This window comes from Oryzias latipes, chromosome 14, assembly GCF_002234675.1.
Source record: "Oryzias latipes chromosome 14, ASM223467v1".
In the NCBI taxonomy this organism is placed as follows: Eukaryota; Metazoa; Chordata; class Actinopteri; order Beloniformes; family Adrianichthyidae; genus Oryzias; species Oryzias latipes.
This window is the reverse complement of record NC_019872.2, coordinates 10,574,404-10,599,497: the sequence shown is the minus strand read 5'-3', so window position 1 is coordinate 10,599,497 and position 25,094 is coordinate 10,574,404. Positions and strand designations below refer to the sequence as shown.

At 37.2% G+C, this 25,094-nt stretch overlaps 1 protein-coding gene across 8 annotated transcripts; it reads left to right on the top strand.

Moving 5' to 3' along the window:
* The first annotated feature begins 12,144 nt into the window (after nt 1–12,144).
* On the top strand, nt 12,145–24,767 carry LOC101169381 (arfaptin-2). Of its 8 annotated transcripts, none has more exons than XM_004076208.3 (9): nt 12,145–12,460; nt 14,017–14,127; nt 17,511–17,567; nt 19,504–19,612; nt 20,967–21,085; nt 21,205–21,426; nt 21,541–21,698; nt 22,177–22,351; nt 22,454–24,767. In XM_004076208.3, exons 2-9 carry the CDS (start codon nt 14,029–14,031, stop codon nt 22,607–22,609), a joined length of 1,095 nt encoding a protein of 364 aa, XP_004076256.1. In that variant the 5' UTR covers nt 12,145–12,460; nt 14,017–14,028; the 3' UTR covers nt 22,610–24,767. The 8 variants fall into 8 exon arrangements, with proteins under 8 accessions (XP_004076256.1, XP_011481623.2, XP_011481624.2 ...); XM_011483321.3 differs by having other exon boundaries at nt 12,154–12,460; nt 19,516–19,624; XM_011483322.3 differs by having other exon boundaries at nt 12,155–12,460; nt 17,511–17,543; nt 19,504–19,624.
* The last annotated feature ends 327 nt before the right edge of the window (nt 24,768–25,094 follow it).

The following is a 25,094-nucleotide window of genomic DNA, read 5'->3' as shown; positions in this document are numbered from 1 at the left end:
AATGGAAAATTGCGTATACTTATATAGCGCCTTTCTTTCAACATGGACAAAGCGCTTTACAGTCACAGACCCATTCACCCAGTCACACACACATTCACTCACACATTCGGACACTGGTGGCGGCTCCGCTGCCAAACACAGGCGCCTGCCTGCCACCAGAGGCAAGGTGGGGTTCAGTGTCTTGCCCAAGGACACTTCGACTCATGGGCGTGCAAGGCGGGAATTGAACCTGCAATCTTACGATCATGGGCCGACCGCCCTACCGCTGCTCCACAGCCGCCCCAATTTAATCATCTTCTTCAGTCACTGTCAGACTCTGACAGAACTTGTCTTCTGAAATCGTCTCCCTCTACATCATCATCAAAAACGTCTCTCTCTTCTAAAATCAATTCCAGGGCCCTCTGCGCAGAAAGTCTTTTGGCCATTTTGATCAGTTGTGATAAGACCACACTGGCAAAGCTATATTTAACGTGTCCCGCCTCCAATTTGTAGCAGATAAAGAGCGAGATATTAAAGATTCCCGCAAGAAAGTCAAATGGTCAAATGTGCGGGAGAACGAGAGCAAACAGAGTTGATGCTTGAATTATTCTAACAATGTTGCAACCTTGTGCGGGAACCGCAGGTGCAGAAACAGAACTTACATTTACAGTGAATCTTTCTCTCTCTGCCACTCTCTCTCTCTCTTTCTCACTGGTCACACACACACACACATACACACCCACACACCTACACACACCCACACACACACAGCAGGCCCAGACAGGTGGAGGACAGAGTGTAGGTACATAAAACATCAATTTCCACACTTCTATTAGCCCCGGGTCCAGTGGACCCGAACATCTTATATGTAATAGAAATGTGTTGGGGGGGTATACGGTGTGTGGTCATTAAAAATGTATTCTGATATATGTTCTTCACAGAAAATGAGCCAAGGCCAGTGAGTCTGAGTTTGAAAAATTAATTAATGGTATCATTTTTCTTTTGATAAAAAGTGAAAATGGGTCCCACAGACCCGAACACCACATAAGGGTTAAAGGTCTCTACTAGTTCCACCATCTCTCTTTTGTATAAGGACTGATCTTTAAGCATTTTGGTGTTAGGTTAAAGCTAATTCCTGCCACATTGTTGAGAAAATTCATTTCATTTCTGATGTGCTCTCCTGGCTGCACAAACAACCACATCTTAGCACAGCTGAATCAAAAATGTCAATACACGAAATGAACAAAGCTCTTAAGCTATGTTTATGCTCACTAGGTCCTGTGAGTCTTTAAAATTCTTATGGGGGAATGAACACATTTTAACTAACAGGATAAAAGGAAGACAAGGAGTCCTTTAAATTTATGTTAGTGTGTTTCTAGATGACCAAGGGAGCTTTTGCATAAGGAGTTATGTCCTGTTAATGGGTTTTTAGCATGCTTCCTCCTTTTTCAGTCCTATTATGGCATAGGTTGTTACACCCTGCAGCCACCCATCATAAAACAAACATCAGACGTGCTGCAGGCCCCAGCTGGCCAAGCATGTGGGATGGTTTTTTAACAAGCACTCCTCATCTTTGATGTTTTTTCAAGTCATTTTCACAGAACATAATACAAAAATAAGCGACATGTTATTGTTTCTACTGCACTGAAAAAAGAAATTGTACTGTGATGATGAACTTATGACCCACATACATCAACTGTACATTTACTGGTAACTCTGTTTACGAAACAGTCTAGTCAGTCGAAGTCAGGATTGGCCCACAAGTCAAAGGAGGGCAGAGCGTGCCCTGGGAGCTTCTGTGTGACCTCATGGTGCAGCCGGCATAAAGAGGCCGACTCCACTGCCTTCAATCTGTCTAATTCTTCCTTTGGGAACTCAAAACCAGCCCATTCATGAATAAATCATGAAGTACATCATTTTATCAGAAGCCACACATGTCTTGCACCTATTATTTTTTGTCCCTGCAATTTATAACTACAAAAGAAAGCCTCATCCTAAAAATATAACCACCTAGTTCATCTTTGCTTTGAGGTAAGGTGTTTTTTTTTTTATACGAACACTTGCTCATTTATTTTCCTAGCATTTATTTGTCCTTTGGGTCTCTTGTTGTGAAGGGGGCAATTAATTCTTGAATTCATTTCCTTAGATGCATGGTAGTCCCATGTGAACTGTGGTTTCTCTGTGGGATTCTCTCTGGCTCCAACAAGGCCAGCCTCAGCCAGCCATGTGTCACATTAAATAGATACATTTTGCCCTTTAAAAAACATAAGCTTGTAGAATGAGGTGACAAATTATGTATTTGCTAAAAAAAAAGGGGAGATATATCTTTTGCTGACAACTTGTCCAGCTAGTCTTTCTTTGACCCAAAGAACTAGATCCACATGATGCAGGTCTAGAGGTTAAAGGTCAGCAAGCAAAGTGGCTAAGAAAGACGAGAAAGGCTTCAATGAGAGGTCAGACAACAGACCTGTAGAACCACCTGATGTTTCTTGTGAGTAATGTATGCAAAAATGTGCAGAGTCAGGAAAAAACACCTTCAAAAGGGAAATGGAAGATGACAGAAAACCAACACAGTTCATGCTGATTTATTTTAGTTCAGATTCTGCACTCGTAGGGGAATTTATTATTTTTTGTTTACACAAACAGATTTGCCAAAGAGACATAATGCTGTTGAAAATTATCTGAAAAAGATTAAAATATTGTTTTTTATATTTAAAAATCACCAGACATGGTCATGTTTACTTCTGTGTTAAATCAGTCTCCTTAAAAAAACCACGGCGTCAAGATTCAGTTTGCTGTAGTTTTAGAATCCAAAATGAGTTTTCTGATTGTAAAAAGATCTCAGTATATGTCAAATATTTACTGTAATGGTTATCACAATGTCAGAAAATTAAATAAATTATATTCAGTTAGGTTTAGGTGTTTTATGAATTCTGAAAGTCTTGGTATACTTATAACCTAAATTTCAAAAGGTTTTTATTTTGTATGGCACAATGTCAACCTTCATAAGTAGATGTGTTTTTTTCATAATTTTTACCAATGATGCATTTTGGAAAACATAAATCAACAAGCTCAATGTTTTTTATCGTGTTTTTACCAAAACTTAGGATGTGCATTTATAGATCTAAGTCCATTCCACCCTAGTGTTTTATTTAGATTTAGCCAATCTGGATACATACATTTCAAACAGAAGTAAACATACTGAATTGGAGTATTTTACTGTTTAATGCTTTATATTTCATGTTTTTTAAGATATTCAGTGTCCTAATGACTTTATTGTATGCCCCATAGCTAATTTACACTAAAAGCTAAAAGGCAAGTAAGTAAAGTGAAAATAAATGAAGTAAATTGAGCAATTTTTAACTAAACATTGCTAACGCTAACTTACCTATTTCCTTTTACAAAAACGTACTTGTGAATGTGATGCATATGGTTTACTCAACATTCACATTATATTTATTTGAAAGTTAATAAAAGTAAAGTGATTTTATGGGGGACTAAACGTTTGTTAAAGTTTACTTTAAAGAAGAAGAGGAAAGCTTCGCTGGCTGTCTGCTCACAGATGCCTGTGCCTTTAAGGGTATTAAACAGTCTCAAAAGCGTCTACAGCAAGATATACAGTGCTAAAACCCATTCTGGTTTGACTCCTGATATACTGTCCACAACATAAGTCTCATGACTGTGAAGGACATGTGTCTCAGAAGTATCAGAGACAGTTGCAGAACTAACATAAGCTGCTTTTACAGTAAGCCACAATGAAAGGCTGTAAAAAGCCATGAGTGGTAGTGTTATAAGCTGCACTGGCACAGCGTACACTTGAGGCTGCTCGTGGTAATTTTGGTTTTAGGACTTTGATCTGCAGAGGAAACACGTCATCGCTGCTTATTATATTGTCCTGCCAATTTGTGCTCTGTATAGATATGGATGTTTAGTAACTTTTATTAGTTTTTAAACATTACTTTTGATTTTATTTATTATCTTTTAGAAGTGACCTTTAAAAAAGGTGTGATGTGTTGGATAGTGCATGCAGATTTCTTGGTTGGGTGATCTTTACATGTTGGGGGAAAAAAAAATTATATTTAAAGACTATTCAAATTTACACATACTGATTTTTTTTTAATTAAAACTGATTATTAAACAATTGATTGCAATAATAATAAAGCAATATGTATTGATATAAAGAAATGAATGGTGCTCAAGGCAGCAAAGTAATAAAATGTCTGCCACACAAAAATACCCTTTCAGACAGCATGTGGGGCAGATATTTTTTCCAACAAAACAAGTTCTGTTGGAGTTATGTTATAAATTTGCTTTGAAGCAGCAGAGAATCATCCAACGATAAACTATGACGAAGATGAAACACACCAGCATCTTTTAATGAACTGTTTTGTAAGCCAAATTAGGATAAAACCCATGAACAAGTTCTGAAATGATCTGAATCATCAGTCTGTCATTTCTGGTTTGTCTCAAGAAAAAATTATACCCAGAAAAAAAAGTGCCAGCTCATTGCTGGTATTGTTTGTGTGAAAAACAAAATGTTAAATGATCACAAGAAAAAAACCGGACAAGGTATTTAGATAAGTTCCACATGCACAAAGCAGCATCATTAAGATAGTCACGTATGCTGCACGTGTGTGTGTGATATTTTTTTATTGTTTTAGTCAACAAATGTTATATGTGAGTTATCTTATTTATTACTTTTAATAACACATCACACAGTTTACATATTAATAACTTATTTTTGAAAAAACTAAAAACAACAGTTGCAAAGATTTGAGCAGCTGAGCTCCATTCCATTATGTTGTTCAAATTTAGACAAAAACATTTTTAATATTCACTCCTTTATTTATTTATTTATTTAATGTTCCAACAAGTCATGATCAATCATCCGGTTTGATTTAACTAAGTATAGAAACTTCTCTTTTGTTTGTCTTCTTTTGTATTTTAAGTTGGATCAAATATAGAGCATTTATTTATATATATATATATATATATATGCCCAAGTTACTGACTGACTGATTCTGATGTGGGTCATAATTATGTTTGTCTTGGACTTATACAGATTGGAGTAATGCTAGCGTAACCACAAAAGACATGTTTAAGGTGTCCTTCCTCTGGAAGTTTTGCACTTCTTGCCATCACTATTTAATTGTCTTTTACCTTAAACAGTTTAACAGAACATTTGGATTGGGAATCCTGCACATAGTAAAGACCCTTCACAGGTTCCTCACTGGGTGGCCGTTTATACCTCACATACCAAATGCTCTATAAAGGAACCCTCTTGAGGATATGGTTCTAGGATGGGCTTGCTTGTCTTTCAAATTCTGTTTCACAATATTTCGAGGTTCTGCTGCATGCATTTCTAAGATTGAAATGCGTTTAGACTGTTTCCTTTCAACACTAGAGCTTCAGGACCAGTTTCCAGGATATTCGCAGTTTGTGTCCAGACAAGTGACATCAATAATTTATTGATTTGTTTTCTTCTTGGTCGCTACTGACTCTCAGACTGTTGAATTTCAGAACCCACAGCATCCTGTGTCGGCAGATGGATGTCAGTGCAATCACTTCTGCAGCAGCTAAAAGGCAGAGGTTAACAGTTGGCTTTTACTTAACGCAGCATCACCACCCCAGAGACTTTGTAGATGTAGTTTAGAAGAAGGATAGGAGAGGATAAAAGATGAAGAGACCAAGAATAAACAGAATAATGTTTCTTTTTCTTTTCAGCATGGGGGATGGTCATTCATTCTACCTCTGGCTTTAAAAAACGCCAAATATTTATCTTCCCTATTTGTGATCAGAATGAAAATATTTCTGCATAACGTGTTTAGAAATAAATCAGCATACTTTGAAAATCGTATTAATAAAGTAAAAAAAAAAGGTTTTTGTTACTGTGAGATAAAAGACACACTTCAATGAGAATGGTGTTTTTGGTGTTTTAAAGATTTTCACGTGACAATTTTCTGATGATGAAGGTCTTATATAAAGGAAATTAAGCTTAAAATTGCATTTCTGAGTATGTCTTTATGGAAATTGCTTTGAATGAGGAGCAGTCAAAAAATTAGCTGGTATCCGGCTTAAAACTGTAAAGCTGGATAGCTCCAATATGGCTGGCCATTTTTGTTTTCGGAAAGAATATAAACAGATGGATGGCGGGAAATAGGGGGAGCTTAATCTGTGCCAACCACCCCCCCACAACTTAAAGGCAAATTTCTAATGAACCCCTGCCGCTCTGCAGAAACAATGTCCTAGAAAAGGACACAGGTTTTTTGGATTTGGGGTAAAAAGGGAATGATCTTAATTAAAAGATCACTGGGAGTGGCTCTTTAAGCAGGAAATTTCTCAAGATGAGGAAGATTTGATATTGTAATAGAATCTTTTAATTGATTTAAACAGATCCTGGTGGACAAGATCAGTGTAGTTTTGCTTTTGAGACCACTGCAGATGTGTTCACTGCAAAAAGTGTTCAAACTCTAAAAAATCTAAGAAGTATGAATATACATGTAATAAATTCCAATAAAAAGGCTAGGCAAAAAAAAGGGATGTTCAAAGCTGGACATAAATCAAGCTTTAAATCATTTACTTTTGCTGGATCTGAGCAGTGGCCAGCAGCAGACCATTGTCTGCAAGGAATCTCTTGTGTGCAGCCTGGCATTGGGGATGACAGCTCATGCTGAAACATGAGGACCAAATAGATTCTGCTGATCTGTTGGGTGTGTGTAGGGGGGTGCTGGTTTGAGTCTTTCTGCACCTCCACAGCTCGCACATCTGGTCCTCCGCTTTGCTCTAAAAGTTGGAGGAGAGGTAAGGAGAGGACAACAGAGTGCATCCAGAAGTACAACATAAAGCCTTGAAAGTTATAAATTCATCCATTCCTTTTATTTCTTCTATGTGAAGTTTTTCGAAAACTTTCAAGGTAGTTGCACATCATAAGTGGGTTATCACATGTATTTATTTATTTATGTATTTATATTTTTTTTAATCAGAATTTTTGTTTCCTTGTTTTTCCGGTTCAGTTGGTCGATGCTAATGCACAGCACATCTCTCAGTAGGAACTAATGTCAAAAAACATTTTTAACAAAAAACAAAAAAGAATCTGAGTGCATGGAAATGAAAAAATGATGTCAAAATAGGTCACAGAAGTGAAGCAGAGTGTGCAGCCTTGTTAACTCCCCATGACCTGTTTCCTCCACAAAAATGCAGCTTAACACGTTCACCCTCCGTGGGTTTTTCATAGGTTGTTTATAACGTTTTGTCCCCAAAGAGAGAAATTATGCCATAATTTTTACAGTAGCCTCACAGGAGGTTCTCTGCAGTAAAACACATTTTTGGACCAAATGCTGCATATGAAAAAAAACAAAAAAAGGAAAAAAATTAAAATGAGAGCTGTTTCCTCTTCCATTGCTGGTGGTTGATTGAATTTGACTGTCTCGTAAACCTGAGGAATGTGTGGTGTTTTTGTGGCCGCTTGTTTGACTCCAGTGCAGTTTACCTCTCCCACAGCCCCACCAGGTGGCTCCCTGGATGATCTCTGTAAATCCACTGGAGTCCCACGGTATGCTGAGGATGGTTTAGAAGCTTATTGGTCCAAAGCAAAAGAAAAAAAAAAAAAAAAAAAGCAGTTGCTCTCAACAGAGTCAGGAAATGGAAAATGAAAGGCACACAAAAAGAAGAAAAAAAAACACAACAAAAAAGCAAAACAAAGAGGTGCATTTAAGTTCTTGTGTTTGACCAAAGGTCTCCTCAAAATAAACAAGATGTTGGAGGTCTTCCTGGTTCCCAAAACACAGCTCTGACATCAATTTTGTGAGAAATCCCCTATGTGTTTTTATGATAGCAACCTTTGCTACACTGTTTTCAATGTCTTAGTTAAAGTTTGTGTTATTCTTTTGTAAAGTGAGGATTATTGGTAATTTCATATTCATTGCAGTGATGATCCAGCAGGCAATTGCATCTAACAGGGTAATTCAAGTTTGGAAAACAAGTTCTTGACCCTTAATGAGAATTATTTACATTCAAGAAGTGGAAATGTTTGGGACATCATTTTATTTTTTATGTTACACACATTTTCCCCCCTATTTTCCAGCAAAAGCGTAGATTTCCTGAGTGGATTAGTGTGTTTGCTTTGATGTGGGCTTTGTCTTGCTTGGTGTGTGTGGGCTGACGTCTGTCACGCCTTTGTGTGTGTGTGTGGCGGCGCTGAGGTGATGGGATACGTGCTCAGCCCCTTCTCGATCTGGCAGTGTTTAGATGTAGTGCGTGACCCAGAGCGCTCCATAAACCTGCAGAGTCAGGAACAAATGCAGCTGTAAAACACCAATCCTGGCAACTGAGGCAAACACTGCTGATCACAGCTTGTGCGTTTGGCCACATCTGTCTGTGTTAGTGTGTGTTTTGTTGTGTGCCTGTGGGTGCTCTATGACTGTATGCAAGTGTACGCTGTAGGTTCTGTTTCCTTTTTAATGAGCTATGATGTGTTCTACCAAATAAAGGGCAGCTGCACTTACAGAAAAATAAACTCAGGAAGCATTAATGGCATCTCTGGCTGGCACACATTAAAAACATTACAAGCCTACAATATTTACAAAAGACTCCACTGGAATTTCTAATTAGTCTGTGGGGGAGAGATCTACAGCATGAGCTTTTTCAGGTTAATACCACAATAAAAAAATCTTAATGGATTTATTGCACAGCTTTAAGCAAGAATCCAAGTAATGCAATTACTACTACTTTCAATAATTTGAGAATTAAGCCTATTAAAAGAGTTACATTTGAAAACTTCTAATAATTTTGGTTCTTTCTTTCTTTTTTTTAAACAGCTAAGCATTTTGAGAACCTTTTTTCTCCCATCTAAGGTCCTCTAACACTAGTTGTCATGGCAACAATGTAGCTGTCACCCCCAAAATAATGGGTGTCAATTAAACTACCTATTATAGCTATTGGAGCTCAAAAATCTTTATGTTGGACAATTTACAAAACAATCAAAAACATTTTTAAAGGGTTTTTTCTTCATTTTTTAAATTTTCATTTCATTAATATTTCAAACCTGTCCAAAAAGAAAAAGGTTCTGGGCTTTAACTAATGCCATGGTTGATTGGTTTTAAATTATATTGGTTAATAGTTCAAATAATTAACTTTCTCTCCATCTTTTTCTAGAAACAATATCATTCTTCTGCTAAATGCTGTGATTTTTTTTTTTAAATGAACTGAAAATAAAAGTGGAGGATTTAGACATGAAAGTTCAAGTGACAAGGCAGCAGAAATATGAAATGGGGTTTATTCAGACATACCTCTGGTTTGTCACTTGATTCATAACCCCTGTTGTTAAAGTAAAATATGTCCAACACAACAGGCCTTTAGCTCTCATCTGTTTGCCCAGCTGTTGGACACGACAAGTTAAAAAAAAATTAGAAATAAGAAAAAAAAAGTAAACGTCTTTTGAATATTTCACCAATAACCAAATGAGGCAAAGATGATGAATGACAAAAGAAATGACAAACTCCACTGAATTTTAATGAAAGAATCTAAATGTTTAATTATCATAAAACTATAGCTTAAATGCAATGTGGTTTTCAAAACTGCAAAATATAAACTGTATAGGGTATATGCAACTTTAAACAATTAAACCTATAGATATTAATAAAAGGCTTGTAGTTTTTTTTTTTTTTAAAAAGAGGACACAATGTTTTTGAAATAAGGTAATCATTTAAGATAGGTCAGCAATTTACAGGATGCATTTCTACTTTATTGCACAGAAAAAAGGACGACATCTCGGAGACTGTATTTCATTGTTATTAACTTGACTAGGGCTGCGTGATTGTGCAACGGTTAGTGTGCTCGTATCATAGCGAGAAGTTCAAATCCCAGCTGGGACCATAGAGTTTGTATGTTCTCACTGTGCATGTGTGAGTCTTCTCCGGGCTCTCCATCTTCCTTCCAAGTATAGTTTATAGGTTAATTGGTTACTCTTTAAGTGTCGCTAGTGTGTGTGTACACCCTGGAGAGGGTGTACCCCCGACAAGTGTTTGCCCAACAGTTGCTGGGACAGGCTCTGGCAACCCTGTGACCCTGAAAGGGATATGGCAGGTTAAGAAAATGGATGGATAAGATAGACTACCATATTGTCCAAGTGTAGAGGATAGTAGGCTGGAGAGGCCACTTTTGAATTTAGCAGATGATTGCACATGACTCTCCTTGAGTCTTTAATAATGCAGAGCAATATGAAGCTGCTGGTTATCATCGCTATTTCTTTGAAAAGATTCGCAGTTATAAAGGTAAAAACTTCTTAAAGCCTTTTTTGGGGTCATATATTTAATACAAGCCCATTTGACTCTAAGCATGCAGTTTGGCACCACCAAGAGGGAAAGCTTGGAATGGAAAAAATCTGCTATTTTTCATTAAAAACCCTCAAAAAGGAAAAAACAATTTACACTAAAAGTCTACACTTCACTTCACTTTTCCACATTTATACATTTATTGACTTCTCATAAATTCAATAACAGTGCTGAAAAAAGCTGTCTGCACGAGACTTCTTTCATGTGAATATATGAGTCAACAGGTGAGTCTGCTCACTACTGAGTGACAGAGAAAAAACATGCCACGATTCCAGTAAATCAATGCTCGGTGGGCCATACTCAGACTATATGTGGTTTCTGACTAACAAAGATCTGAAACTTTCTCCAGTGGCTACTCAACATTAAACAGACTCATATAAATGTACCTCTGCTGTGCTTTGTGCGGCTGCTGACCCAAACAAATGGATTCGCCATGCAGACAAGTGACTCAATTTTTAAATGGGAAAACACATTTAACCATTGAAGCTCAAAGCAACTAAATTTTCATATGTAGAGCAAGTTTAAATAAAATTGCATTCTAACCTCATTTTACATCTTTTGATGGAAAAAAAAGTTTATTTTAATTTTAACACATTTTCTCATGCAGAATTTCCAAAGAAGAATTTTTTAGATCAGTATTTCCATTTCTTATATCTCAGGCCTGTCTGAAAAACTAAAAAGGATTTTCAGACAACATAACATCCCAGTTCATCTCAAACCTGGTAATACTCTCAGACAAAAACTGGTTCATCCTAAGGACAAAATTCCCAGCTACAAACAGAGCAACATTGTGGACTCAATCCACTGCAATCCAGCTCTTTTACCAGCTAATTCAGAATTGACAAAGCCTTTTGGAGGTGAAAGAGAGGAGGTGGAACGTCTTCAACTTTAAAAACCAAGTCCAAATGACAACCTTTAAACCTACTACTATGAATTTATTAGATTATTAATCAAATCAAATAAATGATTTAAGTATGTGTTTCCATACATTCATACATTCATTCTTGATATCACCCTGTTAAATTCAGATTTACTTCCCTGTTTGGAATCTCTGTACTTAATTTTAATCATTTGGACAGATCCTGTGGTGAAATTTATAGTAAGTGAAACAAATTTATTTTGCATATGATAAAAAAAGACAAAAATTGTCTGTCTTATTTTTAAAAAAGAAACATGTTTGCCTGAGTGCAACAAACAGGTTGAAACTGAAACATTTTCAATCTTATCAATAGAGATTTGGATAAGGTCCATTGGGTATGATACTTCATGGCATGTGATAATTTAGCTCCTGTCTTTTTATCTACTTAAAATATTTTGTTTTTTAGAAGTGAGAAAAAGAAATAGAAAAAAAACAAAGGGTTTCTACCAATCTGACAGAAAGGAAAATGGACAATCGATCATTTTTCTACATCTCATGGATGCAATTGTCAATTTATATGTATTTAAAAATGTAAAACTGAAGACAGATTTGTGCACATAATGAAAAAAAGGTATTTAAATGCGCATTGAGGGGAAACAGATTATTACATTAACACAAACTGTTAATGGCTAAAGAAATAAAAAAAAACACTTATCTTTGTTTAAATAGAGAAAGACGTAGCACTATTAGGTCACAGAAACGTCTTATAATTTTCACACTATATATATATATATATATATATATATATATATATATATATATATATATATATATATATATATATATATATATATAAATTTATTAATTTATATAAATAATGAGCAGCAAAAAGGTAACAAACACACTAGCAACTAAAGGTTCAAACCAAATTGGGACAGAGACTTCATCTGTTCACGATTAGACGATCTTTGAGACGGCCCGCTTAATTATTCCACGGGAACGTCAGTTCCGTAAAGTGTCCCCTCTGGCTTCGTCCAAGCGAAGCTCCACGATTTTTTACGCGGAGCCCGAACATCAGTCCAGTTGGAGTAAAAATGTACTCTGAGATGTCATCCCAATTATCTGAGTGAGACTTCCGCCTCGGGCAGGAAGGAGCTGACCGCCAAAGGGCGTAGCGGCTTTCCTCTCACTGCGTTTGAAGTGGGATGCTCCGCCGCCGCGTTAGCCTGCTCTCTTAGCTTGTTCTTTAGCTTCCCGAGTCGAGGAGCACCGTGCTGACGACGGGACCAGCGTAAGTCACATACAACCCGTCTGAAATAGACCGCATTCCCTCTTCAACCTGCTCAGTTTGTCGTCGTCACTGGTGCACTGCTGTAGTAGCGAAGCATAACGATAACTCACGATTTGTTAATCCATAAACCATTTTTATCTTCTTCACATCTGACTGGTAGGGAAAAGGGGGGCCTCTAGAGAGTCTGTTTTAGTCACATTAAAAAACGTGTTTATAAATAGTTATTTTATGAGGGGTATTTTTTCGGTTTTGTGTGACGCTTAACTCACATTTGAAGCCTGCTTTAGGTGAGAACTTTGCACCTGTGCAGGTACACCTGCTGTCACAAGGCTCAGACTTTGCTTCTTGCTCCTCACACTACCATATGGACCAAATGTCTGAGGTTTTTTCATTTGAAATAAAGCTGAAGACATCAAATTTCTTACTGTAGATTTGTTTTAACCACATCTGGACATTTTAAGTAGCAGAAAAGCTACTATTGCTCACATTAAAAACCATTTCTCCTGCCTCAGGATAAAACTCTAATACAGATTCTATGTTAAGCACTCTTGGAGGGGCGGGCAGACATTTTTACTGTTGTAAACAAGCTGTTGATCTACCTGCTCTCTGATCTACCTGTGAATGATCAGTTCTGTGTTTTTATCCACTGCCAATGGAATGAATTGCTTCATGTAAGGGGGTATATAACTTTCACACTGGACAAGCAGGGAAGGGCTTTGTTTTTTCTTTTTTGTACTGTTTACTAGTACGTATACAGTGGTAAATGGTTACTTTTAAACCGTTTGTAATCTATTTGTGAGTATTCCGATGTAAAACATTTGCTGATTGTTTATCTAAAAGTGAACTGTTCAGAATCACTGGTGGTGTTGTGCACAAACTAAGAAAAGCAACAACTTATTCAGTCTGGATCATTCCAGTTGTGCTAAAGTATTGTTACTTTAATTTTATAAATGTATTTGTTGGTGATTGACACATTACATCAAATGGTTTGGTTTTAAACTAGGGGGCTGTGACTTTATAAAAGTCCTCTCTTTTTCTCTTTGCTTGTGCAAACTCTGCTCTCCTTGCATCATCTGAGAAAAGCAGCACTATTGGCCGTTTCTGTTTGTTAGTGTGAACTATTTGAATTATCTGGAATAAAGATAGTTTTGTCTGGCAATTTTTTGCAAAATGTCAATGTTGTAAAAAGCTTGGCAGGCCGAACCATTTATCGGAAAACTGCGGAGTGTTGATGAGAGAATCTTTTTTTTTTTTTTTATCTGCCGTCCTGTAATCAAGCTTTGGAGTAAAGTGGCCACTTCACCACAGCCGCTCATTGTTGTGGTGTGTGTGTTTTAGAGAGTCATAGGTGTGTTGTTTTTGCCCAGAGCGCTTTCCTTGGTCTATTGAAAGCCTCCTCCATTCTTCTTTTGCTGTAATTAGATTCACATCTGCTTAATGATTTGGTTGCTTTGGTCTCTCCTCTTCTAAGCAGCTTTTTTATTTTTTTCATGTTTTTACTTTGCCTAAAGGTTGCAGTCCTCACTCCTCCTCCTCCTCGTCTCTTTTTCCTGCAGACAAACGCCATTATGACAGACAGCATTATGAGTAAAGCTGCAACTATGGAGATTCCCATCAATAGTAATGGTGACACCGGCTCACTGCAGGAAGATGACAGCCTTGAACAGGTGAGCCACAACATTTCTTTTCTTCATTTTTGGCATCTCTTGATCTCAAAGGGAAAAAAGGATAATTTGTAGACTCAATCTTTGTTGACACTGTTATTTTAAAACATACTTTTTCTTGATTATGTGTGTCATAAATATCATTTTTGCATCCAAAATCCAAAAGTGGACAAACAGACCACCAGAGAATTCTATAGATCAGCCGGTTGCTAATTTCCTATCATACCATACCTCATTTATTCAAACTTATTTTGTTGACTACAAAGTCTTTACGCTAACTGTTATTTTGTTTTTAAAGACCCACTCCGATCATCTTCTGACCCATTTTAAAAGCGATCCCAGTCTTTTCATTGTGGTGATGCCGGTTTTAGGCGAAATCATTCTAGGACATAGTTTCCGCAGAGCAGCAGTAGTTCAGTAGAAATTCACTTCTGAGTTGTGGGCGGGACTTTTGGCACAGAGCAAGTCCGACCCCTCTTCCCCGTCCTAGTTGTGGAGCGGAGCAGGGAGTGTATTTAGTGTATAAATAAGCTCTTTTTTAAATGGCATTTTTTTTCCTCTGCTCCTGATTATCAAAAACTTAAATAAGGAAATTAATTTTAATTTTCTTAACATATGGCCTCCATCAGTAGAAAAATGTCCCAAAAATATTTTAAAAACACAATTTTCAATCTTTTGTTTCAGTTTGAAAACGTCTACATAGAAATTTAGCTTTGGATTGATTCCTCACACACCAATGTATTCAATCATATGTTATACGTTGATACCATTATCCTCATATCATAGCTATTGCAAGTTTGCCTTAAGTCTCTGTAGCCTACCAGGAAATTCCTTGGTTTTGGATGAAAGCTTGTGCTGTTTAGCTGTAAGGTAGGCACACCTTGTTGGGCAAACAGACTGAAGATCCTGGAGGAAGTACTTCCAGTTGCTGGTGTTATTTGCTCACCAAACTACAATTCCTCTGCGCACGGCTAGTAAAAGACGCCCTTCCCACTTAGCAATCTTTGACAGTCAAGCAACCCCGCAGTCCTCATTTTGATGGGTGTGCATGAGAGAGATGTTTTTAGCTGTGCTGTTTAGTTCTGCACTTGAACAAGTTGTCATAGCAACTGTGCAATTAATCTGAAAGTGGCGGTGTTTGTCCTTGGATGACAGCTCTCTGAAATCCGACCGATGTCTGCCTCTCAACCTGTAGCTTGGCTGCTGTAGTCGGCTGTTGCCGGGCTCAAGGGGATGAAGATTAGTGGTTTTGAAGCAGCAGAGTGGTCTTGTTTTTGACACGGAAGAGATATTGTGGCAGAAAAGCTTGGAAAACTATAGTTTACAAGCACTCTCCTGTCACTGTGGGTCACTACTGGTGTGACTGTTTTCTTTTATCAATGAGGTGACTATAGGTGTCCCAGTTTGTCTTTCTAAAAGCATATTATTTGTGTTGGTAAAATGATTTAGCAAAATCGTTTATTTTTTTTTAACAGTTTAACACTCTTTATGTTCTTGGTCTGCACTTAAGTCATCCAAACATTCAAAAATAATAATTTAATAATTATTAAATACAATAAATCAGACAAGCACAAAGAATGTAATGAAACTCTCAGATTTTGTGGATTCCATGTTCATCTCTATTCAGAAATCTTGGCTCACATGTTTATTCTGCAGTCTGCCTCATCAATTTAGCCTGGTACGTTTTATTATTACTAATATGAAATATTATTTGCACTGGTGCTTGTAGGCAGAACATAACGGTTTTTTTTTAGAGGTGAACTGCTTGTCACCTCTCTACCAAGTACACTTTTGGAGTCTTTATTATCTTCCCTTTTCACCCAATTGTCACCATTTTCCCAGTCTGCACTGCAACAGTGAGCAAATGGGTATTGCACCTTTAATCTGCGGATAAACTGCAAGGACCCTTCACTCTTAATAGTTTGATGATCCAAAACCTGTAAAAATGTTTCATTAGTGTTAAAGAAAACATTTATTGAGTTGTGTGTGTGCGTTGATATAATTAATCCATTATCACTTTTATTTAAGTTTGTTTCAGATGGTTATAATTATTGATTTAGTGGTTCAACATATCTTTAAAGATGTACTTTACTGTTCAATAGTTATTGGAACACCCCGATGTTTCCAGTTTTTGTTTAACTTTTTTGTTTAACTATATTCAGTGGGATGTCTTACTGCATCTTGAAATTAGAGGTGTTCTGCAAAAAACATCTTAAGTTAGAAAAAGAAATCCTGATATCTGTTAATGGACAAAAGTGGCACTTTTCTTTATAGATATATAACCGCTAAACATAGTATAGCATAGTATACAAATTGAATTAAATATAAAGCTCTTTCCTGTTGAGGTTCTGGTATGTTTGACACTTTTATGTTGCTTTTCTTTCACCTTTTTGCCCAATTTATCTTCCACGCTGTGGAAGCCTGAAGGAGGACGTTTGCTTCTGCAAAGTGCGTTAAAAAGTGATAATGCACATTTCGAAGGCCATTAGCCCACTTATGCCATGGTCACTTACAAAAGAAATGCATATTAACCAGTTTTTAGTCCTTAATTGTTAATTTTTCCCAATTTGGATCGCTTTTTTCACAAAAAGCGAATTATTTGTTACGTATGGCAAGGCGCCGCACCAACGCTGTAGTAAAGATTCAGCTATATATATATATATATATATATATATATATATATACACACACTGATCTTTCCGATGGGTTGAATAAAGCATCAGTTCAGAGAGAAAGTTCACCTCTTACCGCTTGGTTTTGTCCAGATGGTGAAGTTAAAGGTTGTTTTAAAGAAGCCGGCGCAGTGATACAGAAGTTTTGAGATGGGTCACCGGAACTTCTTTTTTCACCGTGCGGTTATCAGGTTTTAATGCACACCCAGCAGCCAATCAGAATCGAGTATTCAGCCGGACTATGGTATAATTGTATTTTCCCCTGATGTGGGATCCTTTAAATTAAATCTTTTACTTTTGAAGTTGATTTACTTTATATTGTCTGTTCAAAATCTATTTTCCCTTTTCTTTTGATTGTTTCATTATGTTGTGCATTTTTATGTTTTATGCGCCTGTGACAGTCATTGTAAGGGTAACAGTCTGATGAGAATTTGGACACGGGAATCAGAACATGTTGTTTCAGAGGAACAGATGATCCATTTCAGATTCCTCCAGAAAGCAGCCAAATGATGAGCGGACCTGCTGTGATTCCACTCATCACTGTTCTCCATCCTGCATGTCTGTTTCTTTGTGGGCTTTGCGCTCATTTTTGTTTTTATTGCGTTACATGTTTGAGTCATGGGTTTTTCTTTTTGTCTCTTTTCTTTTCATGCTGTTGTGTTCTTGTCAACCCCTCCCCAACACCACCACCACCTCCTTTCCATGTCTGTCCAGGCTGCAAAGCTGCAATGGAGCTTAGATGAGAAGGTAGGGAGCTCCAGAGACACCAGGGTGAGCAGGCTATTTGTTTATTTGTGTGTGCTGTGTATTCCTGCTCTGAATTTGTTTTTGTTTTTTTAAGTAAAAGCACCGATTGTTGCTTACCAACATCCCAGTAAACTGTCGATAGGAGTCATTTAGGTTGGAAGTTTTATTTGCCTAGGACAAAAATGTAAATTATCCTTAAAGTTAAAGTGTGTTTACTCAACTGCAGTGAGTGATGAGCAACCATAGTGGGACACTGATTTTTCTTCTGCACTGTTATTTAGAAGCTACATTCAAATTTACTCTGAAAGGCTACACAGTTCATATTTTACTTGTTCAAAAATGTAAATGTATAGCAGCTTAGTAATCCTTTGACAGATTCGCCGCAGCCTGCTTAGAAACTGTAGGAGTGTGGTTTCCAACAAGCTCACTCCTGATTGGCGAGAGTGGTTGCCATAGAAGCATTTACTCAGACTGAGTCGAACGGTTAACTGAGGTCATCTGGCTTCAACATGGCGTCGTCCCAATCGTGAATGGACTTTGTTTGGTCAGAGCTGGAAGTAAGGCGTTTTCTTTAGGTGATGTCACACTTATTTACAGTGAATGGCGCACACCAAACCAGTTTCACTATCTCCTCCTGTTGGGTCCATCACACACGTGTTTTGTGTAGGAGCGTCTCACTTCTAAATTATTCTTGCTCTGTCAGAAATACTCAGCAATTTGGGGTTGTTTAGTAATTTCTCATACTATGGTATTGTGTGGTTTGTTCTACATATTCAGGTTCACATCATTATTATTAGTAAATAATTTTTTTTTCCCCATACAGTTTTGTCTGCAGAAAATCTGTAATTTAATACAAGACACGAGTTCTTATCTGATGAACATTGTTTATATTTTCTCAGTCATGATCTCAATAGCCTCAGAGTGTCAGTGTGCGATCTGCATTTATTTGCTCTTTGTGCAGCAGTGTTTGCTACAGGACTGTCTGATGATGTCAGCACACATATCTGCCCCTCCTTGAGTAAAAAAAAGTCTCCTTGAGATATACATACAGATATACATTTTTTTATATTCTTATACCTAACACTTTAAGTTAAATACTCATGTAGTCATATACTCTTAACTTAGAGCAAATTGTCTATATCCCCACAGAGGGGATTGAACTAAGTATTTTACATAAATATCGTGTCCACTTTAGTTATATTTTTATTTTGAAATTATTACAAATTTTCCTTTAACGGAAAAGTCTGAGGATGATGGTTCACACACAGAAGCATGGGCCTTAGCCAAAAAGCGGGTAAGTGTGAACCTTGTGGACCTTGTGAACATTTTAGACATTTTTGTTGGAACTATGGCTATTATGCATTTGTCCAGAAAAAGAAAGAAATCTAAATTGAAAAGTGCATCAGCTCAAACACTCTTACTGATTCAACAATTGGTCACAATAATTGTGCGCACCCTTCAAAATAAAACGTATTCCTGTATTTTTAAGCTTAAAATGTCTCTGCAACATCTTATGCGTCCTCAGTGATTTGATCTCTGGTGCCACTTCTTCACATATGCATTACCTTTAAAAATTATTAATATTTGTCTAAATTAGTTAGGATTTAAAAACACATTTTAGTGATACATGAACTAATCTAGCACTATAAGCTACTTTGTTGTTTCTTTTTACTTAACATCTTATGTATTCTAACCCTTTAACCTCCATGAATCAATTGTGCTTTGATGCAAATGGAAACAGAACCTTTATGTTTCAATCTACTGTTGACATTTTCACCTTAGTCATTAACATCCATTCTTTCTTTTTAATTTATGGTAAATGGCGTATACTTGTGTAGCAGTCCCATTCACCCAATCACACACTGGTGGCGGCTCAGGTGCCGAACACTTTACAACAAGTTTCCCCAAACTGTTTTTCTGTTGTGTTATTTTTTTTGGTGTAATTTGCCCTAATTTGCAGGACCTTCAGCAGGTGATGGTGTCAGGACCCAACCTGAATGAGACCAACATTGTGTCTGGAGGCTATGGAGGAACAGTCGAGGGCATTATCCCCACCAGCTCCATCACAGGTAACAGAGACGGTCAGTCCACCTGTCAGCCTGTTCTTCTTTTTCTTCAACTGTATTCACTTTCAGTTAGCTTTTACTTTTCTTTTTTAGAAGTTATACGTATTGACCCATTAGAACATTTTTTTAAATGAATCAGTGTGTCTAATGTTGGCATGTTTCTTTATAGTAGCCTTCAACTATGTTTATTTTATAATGAGCGAGCTATTAGATATGAAGCTAAAGCTCCAAAATGGGCAATTGTTTATAAAAAGCTTCAGTGTCTTTTTTTAGTAGTCTACCCTAACCTAAATATAGGTGTTTTTAAGAGATGTAAAGGAACAAATCCTTTTTTCTCAGTGATTTATCAGATCCTGATGTATCTGCATTTCACTCTTCTTCTCAGGCCCCGCTGTGCGCTACAATCCTGACTTTAACAAAAGGATCCAAGTTACAGGATTCGGTAGCTTAGACTTTACTATTGTTGATCATTAAAAGAAGATTTTTTTTTCCAAAATATGATACAAAATGTTATTTTGAAGAGCAAGAATTTTATGGAGATTAAAAGACATCTGGATTAATGACCACGTTTATCTAATTTTGGAAAAATCTTCTTAATTTCCAGGGTGTTATCTCAGCTTGTTGGGAGATGGTCTTTCTGCTCTTTTATCGTCTGTTTTGTCTCTTTTCCAGTGGAGGGATGGGCAGCTTAGTCTGTTTGATTCTTTTCTCTCAACGTTTGGGGGTTTCTGTTGGTATTTCTTAGACAGCTGATCTGGCTTGTTTCAGGTTTTCAATAGCCTACGATCGATCGATCGCCTATAACTAACTAGCTTCCAAGTTTTTGCAGCAGCTGCTTTTCAAACATTTCTAATTGTTACTGTCTAAAATCTGCATTGAACCACACATTTTTAGTCTATTTCCTTTAGTTTCTTTTTTAAGTTCCTTCCTAACCGTGTCCTACTTATACTCCTTTTTTAGTTGTTTTTCATCATACTTTTGGGTACTCATAATTTCTTACAGCCTTGGTTTATTTGCACAATAATGCCCAAAATTATTTATACTTATAGGGATATGAGTTGTTACGTACATGGATCAAATTTCCCAGATCTTAAATGGGACGTAATGATATCAAAAGAAAATCAACTATTTAAATATATTTATATATTTTTTAATTTGTATTTTAAACATGATTTATTTAGAAAGTTTGGGTTTTTTTGTTCTATATAATTTTTTTTTTTTTTAACATGTTTTATAAAAACTCACTAGAGGGATTTTGAGTATTCCTTACTGGAAAGAAAAGCACCCAGATACTTCTGTTTTGCCGTATTGTCAAATTCGAAATGAAATGTTTTGTTTAATTTTTACCTGCTCTCAGGCTCCAACATGCACCACAGCAGCAGCAGCAGTTCATCCATGGCAGCAGAACAAACCACCCGCGGCGTGGCTGTGGAAAAACTTGAATACATGAAAAAATGGGGTTTCAACACGTATAAGGTAACTTTTGCCATTTTAGGAAAATGTGAGTTAACAGTGGCTGCACAAACGTCCCTTATGGCCATCGGATGTACATGGTTTTAGCGATGGCTCTGTCTGCTTTCCCCTCATTGCTCCAGTGTACAAAACAAATGATCTCTGAGCGTTTCGGTCGGGGATCTCGAACTGTGGATCTGGAGATGGAGGCTCAGATCGAGGTGCTGAGAGACACTAAAAGGAAATATGAGAATGTGCTGCGACTGGCCAGAGCGCTGACCAACCACTTCTACAACATGGTGCAGACCCAGCATGCACTGGGAGACACCTTCGCTGACCTCAGTCAGAAATCTCCAGAGTTAAGAGTGAGACCTAGGAGAATATTCTCCAACATTTCTAGAGTTGTGTGTGTTTTGTTTCCATGCTTTGTGTACTCCTGACAATTTTTCTTTTCTTTTTACATCATTATTATTATCTAGGATGAATTTGGCTACAATGCAGAGACTCAGAAGTTGCTGTGCAAGAACGGAGAGACTCTGCTTGGTGCAATCAACTTCTTTGTGTCCAGCATTAACACATTAGTGAACAAGACAATGGAGGACACCCTGACGACTATCAAGATGTATGAGAATGCAAGGTCAGCACATTTAGCCCATTTTTGAATCAATTTCATTCAAGTTTATTTGTTCAGGAAAAAAAAATCTGTCTCAACTTGGAGCGAATTGTCTAGTTCAAAGGGGTTCGGAGCGAAAGCAGATGTTTACACTTTATGATTGCTGTGATGCTGAGTCTGCTGTCCCCAGGAGGCAAAAAGCTGAATTGCAGCAGGAATCAGGATAAAATCAATTAATAAATTCAAGTTAAAACTATCTCAGAATCATGCACAGTCACTTTTTAAAAATAGTTTCAAGTCAACAGTTTTGCAAGCACTTTGTTTTCAAATACATCCTAAATGTGAATCCTAACTGCTGCTTTAACTGCATGTTTTTTGGTGCACACATTTTATGAAACTGTAGTCAAGAAAAATGTCCGTTATTGACATATATTTTGAGAATATGTTGATGCTGCTTATATTAATCGTAAATGTTGCTTTTCTGTCTGCTTTAAACAAGTAGACTTGAGTTTGACGCCTACCGGTCAGATCTAGATGAACTGAACATGGGTCCAAGGGATGCGGTTACCATGGCGCGTATCGATGCTGCTCAGCAACAGTACCATGTTCACAGAGAGAAGTATGAACGCCTTCGCTCCGATGTGACCATCAAACTCAAGTTTTTGGAAGAGAACAAGGTAAATTTGTTAGTCAAGTCTGCAGTGAGGCATGTCTTTTTCAGTGTCGACATTTTTGTGCTTATTTTTCCGTATCCCAATTTATATCAACGTGCATCTCAGGTCAAAGTGATGCATAAGCAGCTCCTACTCTTCCACAATGCCATCTCGGCATACTTTGCTGGGAACCAGCAGCAGCTGGAGCAAACACTGAAGCAGTTCAACATAAAGCTGAAGCCTCCAGGAGCAGAGCAGCCTTCCTGGTTGGAAGAGCAATGAGAGGCCCGGCGGACCTCCTGCAGCGTCCTTCTGAGCTGCCTCCACCTGTTGAAACCCCCAACTCACAGAGGACCACTACTGAGGGAAGAGCGCAGAGAAAGAGAGATAATTGAAGAGACTAGAGTGTGTGGCTAGGAGACTGAACTGGTTTATCACAGGGTTTGACCAATGGACTACATGAAGCAGGAGAACCGAGTGGTCAGTTCTATGAACATTGAGTCGGCTTTTAGTGCCTCTTTTCCCTTCTTCCTTACTCCACTCTATCCTCTTTGTGTGCTTTGTTCCCAAATAAAAGCTTCAACTATCCTCTCCTTCTGACGTAACTGCCTTCCCTGTCGCAATGCTGTTTTTCTGTACAAAGCCTTGGGTTAGTCATGTTTATGGCCATTATTGTACTCCTCAAGTGCTCTAACTTATTTTCATCTTCATATCAACATATTTAACAGTCTGGTGAAGAAAAAAAAAGCTGTTAGACACATGTAACTAAACACTACTGACCTTCATCAGACTTCCAGTGTGCCTCCTTTATTTGTAAGTCAGTATATCAAATGAAAGCTCAGCCATTTCCTCCTCAATGAGTAACCCTAACCTAAACCTTTCCTCCTACATGGAAAAGTCAGCTTTTGGAAGTTACATAAAGCTTATTCAGACATTTCAGATCAATACAAACTAAATCACCAGCTTTTAAAGTTAAGTTTTATTTAATCATTTGTAGCCTACGACACAAGTTTTGTGTTTTGACATTTCAGCCATTTAGTAAATGTGAGGGGAAAAAATACTGTATTGCCTCTGAACTGCAGCCTTTAGACCTGAAAACTTTTACACAATTCATATATGCAACAATCACTTAAGAGACACTGCCACATCCCTTCAGAGCTGTTCTGGTTCAGCTCTTCACAGTCTTGTTTTATTTGCCCAAAGAGGAACCAGTTACAATTGGATGTTGTAACTGCTGTATCTGTTTTTTTTTTTTTGTTTGAGTTGTTTTATCACTGTAGAATGTACCTTTTTAGATGGCTTTGTCAGTCTAAATCTTGAAAAGTTTCTCTGGATTCACTACATCTATATGAGAAGGTCATTATGTTTGCTTTGAAATGTGTTTTTAGTTTGTCTGAAGCTCTCAGCTTTATGTCCTCAAGACATTCCAGTCCTCCAAAGCTGGGAAAAAAAAAACGTTTGTGTACTGCTAGTTTTTATATTTTAACCAAAAATCACATGTTTTGGTAACTTGGACTATTATAGCACTAATTGTTAAACTAATAGGCAGTCATTTAAAATCTAGAAATAACTTATCAAAATTGGATTGCTATTACTTTGTGATGATTACTCTTATTGAATGGCTTTATTTATTTTAATCATGAAATTTCTAATTGAAATCAAACTCGATGCCGGAATTTTCTTTAAGTCGGTAAAAAAGAAAATTTAGTTGTGATTGATCATTTGTTTCTAATGTCACCCTCTTAGCAGTCAAAGGAAAATGAGCCAATGTATCTGCTGACTCATCGTATTGTACATAAGACAAACCGGTCAGTTCATCGCCTAATATGGGTTCATCCTCCAGCTGCTTGTCTTGTCTTTATTTGCATGGCAGGCAGCAATCTACCGGTGCAGATACGTGTGCTTACAGCAATGCTCTAGTCTGGGTTTGACACAATAGCAAAATTAGTTGTTGGTTTTAAATTCACTCAACTAGCTGAAGTAAAACTTTTATTTTGGCACTCTTGGGAACAATAATAGCACGAATGTGTTTTGGTTGGCTTTAAAAGGCACTCTGCGAGACCTCTGTCTCTGTTTACCGGCCACCTCCTGGTTTATATCCTCTACAAAGCAATATTAACCAAATGTGATTCCTGCGTACCTTTTTGAAATTCTTAGACTGTATATTGAAGTTCTCAACCGTAAACCCATAACTTCAAAACAGAGAAAAGTTATTCCTTATAGAGATCTTTAGATTGGTGAATAGAAAGAGCAAAGATTTTTAAAGGAGAGTTTTTATTTGTGTACAATCAAAAGTTTTCTAAGCCGAACTGGTGTGGTGTACTGTATGAATGATTGCACATTAAATGTTCTTGGTGAGAAAAAAAAATAAAGTTGTGAACTGATGTAATACTCAAAGAGACCTGGTCCACAAAATAAATAAAATGCACATTTTCAAATATTCTGTCTCTTTTGGTCTTTTTGGCATTAGATTAGAGAGCTTACAGCTACAGAGCTATTCAAAATGTTGTGTAATTACAATTTTCTTGTGGCTAACTGTAATTTAGAAATCAAATGCAACGTTTTATGGCCCACAAGTACAACCCACGGCCCCCTTTTCTCTCACCATCAGTAAACCCTTAGATTTCCTTAGCAACAGAGGAATTATGCTAATCACACTCAAATTCCCAATGTAGTCATGTTGTACGTAATATTGTTTCTATCAGCTCAAGCCGGGAATTCACACATTTCATTTTCACAGAACTCTGGAAAAAATGTGCAACATTTT

Excerpts from the sequence above, each read along its gene's own strand:
- LOC101169381 (XM_011483325.3), top strand. The coding sequence starts at position 14,029 with ATGACAGACAGCATTATGAGTAAAGCTGCAACTATGGAGATTCCCATC. Across the intron at positions 17,568-19,503 it reads GGAGCTCCAGAGACACCAGG|GACCTTCAGCAGGTGATGGT; the intron begins GTGAGCAGGCTA and ends CCTAATTTGCAG. Across the intron at positions 21,427-21,540 it reads AGAAATCTCCAGAGTTAAGA|GATGAATTTGGCTACAATGC; the intron begins GTGAGACCTAGG and ends ATTATTATCTAG.